The 11,519-nt window shown below is 51.1% G+C and overlaps 1 protein-coding gene across 1 annotated transcript; it reads left to right on the forward strand.

The window, feature by feature from the left end:
* The first annotated feature begins 2,709 nt into the window (after window positions 1-2,709).
* On the forward strand, window positions 2,710-5,103 carry LOC144161971 (neprilysin-1-like). The gene has a single exon (XM_077692517.1). The coding sequence runs from the start codon at window positions 2,710-2,712 to the stop codon at window positions 5,101-5,103; it is 2,394 nt and encodes a 797-aa protein (XP_077548643.1).
* The last annotated feature ends 6,416 nt before the right edge of the window (window positions 5,104-11,519 follow it).

The following is an 11,519-nucleotide window of genomic DNA, read 5'->3' on the forward strand; positions in this document are numbered from 1 at the left end:
GCGCACGGGGCTACTCTCCAAGGTGAAGGCGTGTCTCCAGGAAGTGCTGTGGGCAGTCGCCGCCTTCCTGACAAACCGTGGCCTGCAGCTGTCCGAGACAAAAACGCAGGCCATGATCCTCCACCCGAGGGGCTACAGGGCACGCAAGACGACACTGCCGCTCACCTTGAATGATCAGTCCCTTCCGTGGTGCACCAGCGCTAAGTATCTGGGGCTCCTGGTCGACTGACAGTTGTCCTGGCTACTTGCGGTGAAGGCGCTTCGGAAACGGACAGGGCTGCATACACACCGTGGCCCTGCGGGTGTTCCACGGGATGGCGTCGTCCGGTCCTCTATGCCCTGCCTTTAGTGCAACTCAAGCCGCGCCGGTGGGAGGAGCTGGAGGTGGATCAGCGCCGGGCTATCCGCCTCTGCATGGGCCGTCCGAGCACATCTCCGGTGGCGGCGACATACACGGAGGCAGGATTCTGGCCTATCCAGATGTGGGCCCTGCAGGTGGGGCTCCACCACATCCACCGCCTGCAGGGCACACCGGACGGCCCGGCACTACTCCAGCGCTACCACAGCCGGCCCAACTCTTGAATGGACATGCTGCTCAGTACGTACGAGAGCCACACCGCGTTGCCGCAGCGGCCCCGCCTGGAGCCACCACCACCAGGCACGGGGCAGGCTCTACGCATCGCCACCACATTGCCGGGGGTCCGTAGCAAGAGGTCGACTCCACCCCAGGCCGTCCACCAAGAGGTGGCTGCCCTGCTGCAGGACGACGCTGCCGGACTTCTGCAAGTGTACACGGATGGCTCTGTGCAACAGTCGACGGGCAGAGCCGGAGCCGCCTGCACAGCTCTAGAACTCGGCACCAGCCAGGTGTGCAGCCTTCCCTTCCCTGCCCCACCCACGCAGAGCTGGCTGGACTTCACTTAGCCGCAGATCTTCTTCTCAAGCAGGGCACCCAGGCCCGGGGGGCCACCATCCTGACTGACTCACGGTCTGCCCTCCTCCGTCTGCGTGCCCCCGACCAGCCAGCCAACTCCAGCGGCTACGTTGAGTGGTCGCTGGCGGCCAAGCTTCATGCGGTGGAGGCGCAGGGGTGTCCACTGCGACTTCACTGGCTGCCATCGCACGTGAACATCACGGGCAACGAGGTTGCAGACGCCTTGGCCAAAGGTGCTGCTCGCCAGGCAGGGGTCCCAACCTCCCGGGATGTGGTGTCACCTGACGCTGCAAGGACTATCCTGCACAAGTGGTGGAAGCCATGCATCCAGATGCCCGAGTAGTCAGTGGCCAGGCCCAACGGGTCTTGGCCGGACGCATTAGCAGAGACGCCCGTTCGCTCCTGCTTCGCCTGCGGTTCATTGCTGCAACGTGGAAGCCCGCTTGCACCACCAAGGCCGCCAGGCGTCCCCCACCTGCGCCGACTGCCCAGAGCCCGACGCTAGAGCGCTCTCTGTGCTCTTGCCGCCAGCACGACACCGCGAGGGCAGAACTCCGGGCCGCTCTCCACCGATCGGTGCCCCAAGCCACAAGCTAGAAGACTTCCTGTTCCCCACGGCACCGGACGCCATCCGACGGGAGGTCTTCCAGCACCTACTCAACGTCCTGGTTACAACATGACTAGCGCTGCGTTTGTAGCCATCGAGTCATGGACGAAACGAACGCGATATAGACTATCCCCCACTCTCCTACTAGTATGATCCAAATAAAGTTTATTCCTCCTCCTCCTCCAGTATAGACAAAATTCTGCGCCCGCCTCGTGAGCAATGGGCGAGTGCGCTGTCCAGTTCCAATCCGGACGACTAGCTTCGGTTGGTGGAAAGGACCATCGCAGCTCTCGCCACCAGTGGGGTCCCGAAATGAGGACCCCATTCAGCAAATTTTTTGCTCAAAAATAAGTTTACTATCTATCTATCTATCTATCTATCTATCTATCTATCTATCTATCTATCTATCTATCTATCTATCTATCTATCTATCTATCTATCTATCTATCTATCTATCTAATCTAGAGTTACCCCTTGGGCGCGGATAAGGGGTTTACATTAGGGATGTCGATACCATGAGCCTCCTCCTGGATCCACCACTGAATGGATGTGCAATACCGCATTTATGAAATGGTTCTAGGCTCCTGAAGGATCCACCTCTTGTGCCAGATGGTTGCATTTGATCTCTAAAAATTCGCGAGAAAGCTACCATTACAGATGTAGACAACGGGATGTAAGCGCCGTAGAGTCGTAAAAGGTCGACATCAAGGGATCATCATACAACAGTAATCGTGATTAAAATGCCATCGCACGCGTGAGACCCCATTACCCTTTTTTCCGGGCCATTCCACCCAAAAGCACGGACTTCTGCTCGGGGACAGCTCTTGTCGTGCACCGAGCGCTGTTTATTTGTTCAATGTTTATTTGTTCAATATCACTGCGTTTCCACATACAGTTGCGTGTACCGCTGTCTGTCTCACAATATTTTGAAAGGAGGCGCGTTTTTCTATTTATGCCAAAGCGCTTTTTTAACGGTTCCTTTTCTTTTTTAACTGACCGGAATACGCCAAAGCACTGCAATACATTATAGAGTAAACAAATAAGGAAAAGAGTAATTAGCTTGGTTTCCCAAGGAGCGAGAAGCAGTTCGTTGTTTCCTGCGGCGCTTGCGCAAACCGAAGAAGAGAAGGAGCAAAATAGGCGCGCGCTACTTCCGAGCTGCCAAGTGATGGAGCCCAGTCCGCAGGTCCTGTACCAGGATGCTGGCGACAGAAGCGCTTCGCCCGAGGCCAAGGACACAGCGGTGCAGACGCTGTCTCCGGCGCACATCATCCATGCCAAGCACAGTCGTCTGCCGTACGTAGTAGTGTGCACAGTGGGAGTGATCATGGTGTTGGTGGGCGTTGCAGTGACCACGTACAAACTGCAGAACGGCAGCACCATTTTGGAACTATTCAACCGTTCCATATCGATGCTCATCTACAACTCAACGGCGGGACAGAATGCTGGCGACGCGGCGTTATCAAGACACCTGGTCAAGCGCGAACACAAAATGACTGCCGCTGATGCGACGTGCAGAACAGACACGTGCGTCTGGATGGAGCGCTACCTGCGCGGAAAGATCAACGGAAGTGTAAGCCCGTGCGTAGACTTCTACTCGTACGTGTGCTCCTCGCAGTGGTTTGCCAAGGGCCTCGACATTAAGGATCGTCCTTACATGCAACGGACTACAGGTATGCTGATGCTGGACGTTGAAAAGTTCTTTCGTAGCTACCTGAAGGAGAACGAGGACCGCTACCACAAATACCCAGGCGTATTTTTGCACCAGGCAATTTCGCTCCTTCCCAAATGCCAGTCTGAAGAAAAGGAGGACAAAAACTTTACATCGCTGAAGAGCCTCCTAGAAGAGTACAACTTAGGAAACTGGCCTTACAGGAAAGCTCCTCGTGGCGTGAAAATTGTGACCATATCTGCCTTTGTAGACCGCGACCTTGGTGTGTTCCCTTTTGCGCGGGTCTACATGAAAAAACCGTTCGAAGATGATCGAGGTTACACTGTACATTTGGACAAACCTAGCTCAACACTTGAGAGACATCAGCTAGCCTTCTTGGACGAGTCTGTGGAGAACTACACAGCTAGAGTGTCATTGGCATTGTCGCTTCTCGACAAGCGCCAGGACTTGAGTGAGCAGGCAGAGGCAATAGTGGCGCTCGAAAAAAAGCTGTCTGCTGCAATGCCCGTCTCCAGGTTCGTGGAATTCCAAGACAGAATAAAACGCATAGGGCAGCTAGACCGCAGAGGAAAGTGGGATTGGAAGGAGTACTTAAATATCCTTTTTCAGGATATAGAAGTGTTTGACAGCGAGAAGCCAGTGTCCATTATGCACCAGGACTACCTCCTCAAAATGGCATCAGTGGTCAATGAAACAGAGACTGTAACGTTGCTGAACTACATCGGCTATCGCCTGGTTGTGCATGTGTCTCCGCTGTTAGCCAAACCTGCCGACCGTTTCCTCCGACTGAGCCACGACAACTACCAGGATTTCGTGTCCGAGAGACTCCAAGCTTGCATGCACCTCTTAGAGAGAGTGTACAAGCAGGGCATGCGTTTTTTCACGAGGATGACGTTTAGCAAACATAACTCAACCCTGCTGCTCAAGCACTACGACTACAGCATGTCCGGTGCTGAGATCCAGCTCAAGGGTAGCATGGCTGACAGGCTACTCTCGACGTCATCCTGGCTAGACCGCTCTGCAATAGGAATAGGCGTCGACAAGTTGGAGAATATGCGGATAGTTTTCCTAGGCAGTACCGACGACATAAACACCGTGGCGAACTACTATAACTTCAATGCACAACCACTAGACCCAAGTCACCTCCTTGAAAGCTTCCGGGAAGTTCAGGCTGGTACCATGAACATTTACTGGGAGACCAAGCCGCCAAAAGATGACCTTGACGCAAGATACGACCACTCAGCACTTACTCCAGGGTACGAATACTTTTTCGGGCGAAACATGCTGTTCGTTCCACACGGAAACATTGCTTTTGTAAATGACGTCAGCAAAAGCATAGACCCGGTGTTGTATCCCCTCCTGCTTCCTAATGTCCTCCGGGGCATGTTCTCAGCGGTTGACCGACGAGGCGCCACAATTGACCATAACATGGCCGTAGCAGCTTGGTGGAACACAGACGAACTGAGCAAGTTCTCACAAATGGAACTTTGTTTTCAGGACCAGTATTACATCGAGATAAGGGACCTGCTCGGTGACAGTTTCGACGCTCGGATCAAGCTAGACGAAAATATCGCCGACAACGCGATACTTGCGCCTTTGCATGACCTTTACCTCAAGACCCTCACGTCGCAGGACATAACGCTTGACAGACGAAAGCTTGTTCTGGACGTCGGTGAATTCGACATGCACAAGCTGTTTTTTGTTACGTACGCCCTTGGCCTATGTGACAATCCGAGTAAGGAATCAACGGTACGCAAGCTGAAATACGAGAAGATTCCAGGCAAGCTTCGCGTCAACATACCACTGATGAACTTTGCAAAATTTGCAGCAACATTTAACTGCCCTCCCAATGCCCCCATGAACCCTGCCAGAAAGTGTACTGTGTGGTAATGGTGTTATAGAGCGTACGCAGGCGATCTGGCCGTCCTCCTGATTCCGAGAGCATTTTGTCAGAGCAGTCATCGACCCGTGTGCCGGGAATTGCTGCATTGACCATAACATTTGTTTCCATCATCCTTCTTCACCTTGTACATAGTCACAATAAACAAGTGTTGAACAGGTCCCGCTGGAGAACAGGCTTCGAGTGTTTACGTTTTTTAAGCCAAAAATTTGTATGGGTGACGAAACAAACGAAGCCAACAGTCATGCCTGTACTACTTTAATGAGTACACGAAAACGGTAAGCACTAACTGAATAGGCAAGAATCGAATATATTTTATCTGTAGAAGTACCATGTGGATAAAACGACATACCTCTTCCCATGGTTTTAAGCGCAACGAAAAAGAAACAGTAGACAGGGAAGGCGCTACCTGTCTACTACCTATTTTGTGTTCGCCGTCTATGTTTTTCGTACCGCTTCAAAGCATGGGGACTACTCACCAACTACCTCAGCAGGAACTTCCACGTACATCTGATGGAAACAGAACGCACAACCTCCAGGCTGCTTTTCCAGGACCATTTGCTCCACCAATGTATCCCCCCTCTATTTCCAAAAAAATGTCTATTCGCGACTCTATTCGTGGCATAGTCTTGCAGCCACGTGCAAAACAAAGATGGCCGTCGAAGCAGGTTCGCGACGCAACACGCAACTATCCGTTGCCCTCGTGCTGAAATGTTCAATGCGTTACATTCTTTGCCGCCCCTCTCCCCCGCAGTCCCAAAGGCGTAACGCCCTGCATTTCCACAAAAATGAATAGGGGGCTGATCAACACATTCAATTATGGAAAACGTCAATGAAGATAACTGGCCGAACAGAACCTAAAAATAAAAAGTAAAAATATAAAAGTGAACTTACAAAGTAAAAAAATGCATCTTTACACCTCCCCCACAAAACGAGGACAAAAATGTAAAAAAATTCCAGAAAAGAACGACGGAAACACCAATAAAAAATCGTGAAACGAACCGCGCTAGTACGCCTTCCATTTGCGGAAAAATACATAATGCTGTAAATGTATATCATTGGTGAGAAGATATAAAAACCACTATAAAACAATTAATTAACCCAGCGTATTTGGCTACTCATAGTCAAACCCGCAGCTATAAAAACTCACAATGAAGACAAGCGGCGTAAGAACAATACTCATAGCATCTTCGATAAAGCGCAACATTGTACGCCAAACTGCGGTGTTGCAACGTTGTCATCCCACCGCTAACAACCGGTTGTTGCGTACGGGAGGGCCGACCCGAGCCGAGCTCCGTCGCCTCCGACATGCGTGTGGTAGCGTGGTGTGATGCGAGCGGCCAGCCGCTGTTGCAGCCGTGAAGAAGTCCAGAAGCCGTAGGCTAACGTAACTGTTTACTTCATAGCGAGAGGTGAGCCGAAGCCAAAGAACAATGCCCCGACGGGCGAGGTTATAGTACAGGACTCGAGCAGAGCGACAGCATTGATTCACTGCTCAAACAGGAAGGAAAATACAGCGCTTGGGCGAGGTCTATTTACACCCAAAAGCGCCAACGCTCGAAACAAGCGTTTCCTCTAGATTTTGCACACGTTACGAACGGCACAGACACACACAACACTCTTTCCAGAGTTCGTGAGCAGTCGGTAGTAGCGGCGCACGCTGAGTCCGAGAGAGGGGAGAGAGGAGGTCTCCTTAGCGGACGCGGGGCTTCTGCGTCCTTGGGGCAGGTCTCTACGTGTTGCGTCGGCACGCCATCGAACATTGATCGCGCCGATAGATAGGCGCCAGATATCCAGACAAGTCGAGACGTGCAAGCGTGAGTCGCCGACAGGGAGGGCCTGCTTGAAAGGCGCACGTAGTGGAGGCTTCGCCGCACAGCCGAGGAGTATTGAAACAAAGCCCAGCGGCGGGCTCATTTGTAACAGCGGGTACCTGCTGACGACGTTACACGTGTAACGTCGTTAGACCCCAAAGCGTATAACGTTGGGCATAACGTGGCGTCACGCCGTCACATACCCGCGTCCTCCCGCCCCTCCCACTGCGGTGCACGCACGAAAAGAAAAATCCCGAGGATTAGCGGTCGCCAGTACACCCCTGTGCGTATGCGTCCCTCTGTGCCTTGATTATGATAATATTGGGGCGTGCACTCACGAAACGCGAAACCGGGAGTGTTCCAGAGAGTTGACCGCTAACGAATTCGAGGCATCTCTGGAGCACTAAAAGACGCTAATTCGTTGCGGGCACACGAATGATGAGTCAATGCATGCACAGAATGAAATAAAAAATTGGAAGCAAGAGAAAGAGGCGGACGTTTGTGCTACGTGGTTACTTTTTATACTTTTTTTCATATTGCATGGAAGCCCGTGTTTCAGTTCCTTTGCAGCGGAACGGATGTGCCGCTTGAGCCCGGTATACGACTCTCAAGCGGGTGGCTATGGGTGGTGTACTTGGATCTCTCACTAAGGGCGTTTGAAATGACTGCTTATGAAAGGAAAAGCCCAAGAACGTGCAAATGTGTGTGTGTGTGTGTGTGTGTGTGTGTGTGTGTGTGTGTGTGTGTGCGTGTGCGTGCGTGCGTGCGTGCGCGCGCGTGCGCGTGCGCGTGTGCGTGTGCGTGTGCGTGTGCGTGTGCGTGTGCGTGTGTGTGTGTGTGTGTGTGTGTGTGTGTGTGTGTGTGTGTGTGTGTGTGTGTGTGTGTGTGTGTGTGTGTGTGTGTGTGTGTGCAAAAATGCATGACGAGGGTCCCGGCTACAGTCCGGAAATGCCCTTGGCCTACCCTGACTTGCGACCACGTTTCACGTGGCGGCGCTGGGAACACGAAGGACACCCCGAGTCTCCCGCGGTTGACGGTCGAGGGGCGGCGCTAGTTGACCGGTCTCTAAACCTTTGAATATAAGCCTCCTCTGAAGTTGAGAGAGGATTCGTCACCAGGATAGCACAGTGTGTAGCGCACAGCACGCGTTTTGCGGAGGTCGTGGGTTTCTATTCCCGCATCTGATCACGGCGGATTTTTTCTTGACTGATTTCTTTATCCCTGTAGCCCCCCAAAATGACAATTACCTTATTCGGCGCTACAAAGCACCTTCAAGTAGCCCAATAGCACTGACAATAAGTACTATCTTTGATATATATATATATATATATATATATATATATATATATATATATATATATATAAATATATATATATATATATATATATATATATATATATATATATATATATATATATATATATATATATATATATATATATATATATATATATATATATATATATATATATATATATATATATATATATATATACAGTCGAACACGGATATATCGAACTCCAAGGGGATCGCGAAATAGTTCGATATATGAAAAATTCGATATAAAAAATATGGGCTCTGAGACCTCACCTATGGCGGGCGATCACTTACCGATCGGCGCATTCATGAATGACAACTATTTCCGCACTCACGACGCAACCGGACGCTTTATTTCCGTGAAAAAAAAAATCGCTGATCTTGGCCTGCTTCTTCGTCCTGGAAATGAAATTAAAGACGCTGGTCTCGATCTTCTCGAGCCTGTCCAGGTGCGACAGCCCAGGTCCTTCCATGTTATCGCAACAACGGCGAATCAAGCTGAACGCAGTGGCCACTTCACCCGCGTTGCACGATCGTGTAGCCTCATGAAAGTAGAAAAAACTGCGCGTAAAAGACAGGACCGTGACAAGTAGACAGGACAAGCGCAGCCTGCGCTTGTCCTGTCTACTTGTCACGGTCCTGTCTTTTACGCGCCGTTTTTTCTACTTTCATGATGCTGCACCAACTAGCCCAACAACATGCTGTACTAAATCGTGTAGCCGCCTCCTCGTCCGGTCGATCTTCGCCACTCGAGCTATCGGCCTGGGCTCCTGCGACCGCAGCTACGATATCCTCGTCACCGAGGCTCGCAACAGCCTGAACATTGGTGTCAGCGTTCACGAAGTTGTCGGCAGACACTCCGGCTGGAACAGCAGCCGGGAAAAGGGATGACAACTCACGAAACGTGTCGCCCATGCATCCGTCGTCGTCGTCGCCGTCTTCGTAAGCTTCGGAAAGTTCGGTCGTCACAAAGCCTGCATTCCGGAAGCAGTTGGCCACGGTCTCCTTCTTCATGCGCTCCAAGCGCTTGTCATCATATGTATGGCTCCAATCGGGGCATCCCTACCTCGCACTGTCACATTTTCCCAGCGTTCGGGCTTCTGGGCCTAGAGAGATTCAGCATACCAGGCTCCATCCGCTAACGCTACGGCGGCCGGTGCGGGCGGCGCGAGCGGGCAAGCGCAAATTCGTTCCGGTAGGGGGGTTTAGTTCCGCGAGCCAGTCTTCGCCATACCCGCGCATGCCCGCGCAAGCTCCACATCCTCCTCAACCTTAATTGGGGGTGCAGCGACCGGCGAAGAGCACCTTCCGGCTCGCGCGGCGTTCGATATACCCCATGTAGGGAAAAATACGGTTCGATATAAACGTACGAATTCCTATACTTTTACACAGAATTTTCAAGGGGATAATTCATGAGTTCGATATAGACGAGAATTCGATATACCCGTGTTCGATATATCCGTGTTCGACTGTATATATATATATATATATATATATATATATATATATATATATATACAGAAAGATAGGTCAGCAGTCTACGACGCCAAAGGAGGCATAGGGGTGTGGTTAGGCTCTTTTCTTTTTCACTACGGTTAATTAAGTAAACATTTTTTTTAATATACAGAAGAAAGAAAGAAAAACACGCGCTCAGAGTGGGGACCGAACCCACGCCTTTCGATTACATGTCGAATGCTTTATGTAATCGAAAGGCGTGGGTTCGGTCCCCACTCTGGGCGCGTGTTTTTCTTTCTTTCTTCTGTATATTAAAAAAAAATGTTTACTTAATTAACCGTAGTGAAAAAGAAAAGAGCCTAACCACACCCCTATGCCTCCTTTGGCGTCGTAGACTGCTGACCTATCTTTCTGTATTTCCTCAACGAGCCCCTCATTTCTTTACTATATATATATATATATATATATATATATATATATATATATATATATATATTGTCGCGTGCTATAAACACGCAGATGCTGAGCGGGGGTCCTTGAAGGAGGCGCGAGCGCGAGCGCCGGAGCTCTGAATGACAATGATGAGAGAGCACGCGCACTCAACCACTTCTTTGTCCTCACAGTCGTCTCTTGGCGCCGATGAAACACGTGACATTTACCCCCCCTTCCAAAGGAAGCATCGTCCCGATGCTTGTATGGACATACCGACAACCGGCGCGGGTGTGTTATGTCCTTGAAAAATAAGGTTTCATGCGCACTTCGTGCACTACGTCCGGGCGCAAGCGACGCCGTCTCGTTGAAGTGCAGTCTTCGGGAACCACGGTGTAAGTGACGTCGCTAAGTTGTTGAAGGACACGGTAGGGACCGAAGTAACGCTTTAGAAGTTTCTCCGACAGCCCTCGACGTCTTATTGGGGTCCACACCCTTACACGGTCGCCAGGTTCGAAAGCGGCGTGCCTGTGGCGGGCGTTGTACTGGAGAGAATCCTGCAGCTGCTGTTTTGTGATTCGGTGGTACGCTAGCTGCCGCGCTTCTTCGGCTTTCTGGATGAAACTCTGGACGTCCTCGTCGCCGTCATCGTGAGGCAGCATTGCATCAAGCATGGTTTCTGCCTTACGTCCATGGACAAGTGCAAACGGTGTCATGCGCGTTGTTTCTTGCCGGGCGGTATTATAAGCAAATGTCACATAAGGAAGAATTTCGTCCCAGCATTTGTGTTCCACATCAACGTACATGCTCAGCATGTCAGCGAGGGTTTTGTTCAACCGTTCGGTCAGGCCGTTAGTTTGCGGGTGGTAAGCGGTTGATTGCCGGTGGGAGGTACCTGTGAGGTTCGTTATGGTGCGTACAAGGTCGGCATTAAACGCGGCTCCCCTGTCTGTAATAAGAATCGACGGGGCGCCATGGCGCAGAACGATGTTTTCAATTAAAAACTGGGCCACAGAGAGTGCTGTGCAGCGCTGAAGCGCTTTCGTTTCTGCGTACCGGGTTAAATAGTCGGTGGCGACGATTATCCACTTGTTGCCTGCGTGAGAGGTTGGAAAGGGTCCCAAGAAATCCATGCCTATCTGCTAAAATGGTCTTTTCGGTACTTGAACCGGCTGTAGTAATCCAGCTAGTCGGCCCTGCGGAGTCTTGCGTCGTTGGCATTCACGGCACGTCCGTATGTACTGCTTCACGGTGGCGGCAAGGTTCGGCCAGTAATAATTCGGTTTTATCCTGGACGTCGTCCGAGCGTAACCTAGGTGGCCGGCCGCTGGGTCGTCGTGGCACGCCCGTAGTATTTCAGTTTGAAGACACACGGGGACAACTAGGAGGT

This window comes from Haemaphysalis longicornis, unplaced genomic scaffold, assembly GCF_048455015.1.
Source record: "Haemaphysalis longicornis isolate Haplotype H1 unplaced genomic scaffold, Haemaphysalis longicornis Haplotype H1 scaffold_1, whole genome shotgun sequence".
Taxonomy (NCBI): Eukaryota; Metazoa; Arthropoda; class Arachnida; order Ixodida; family Ixodidae; genus Haemaphysalis; species Haemaphysalis longicornis.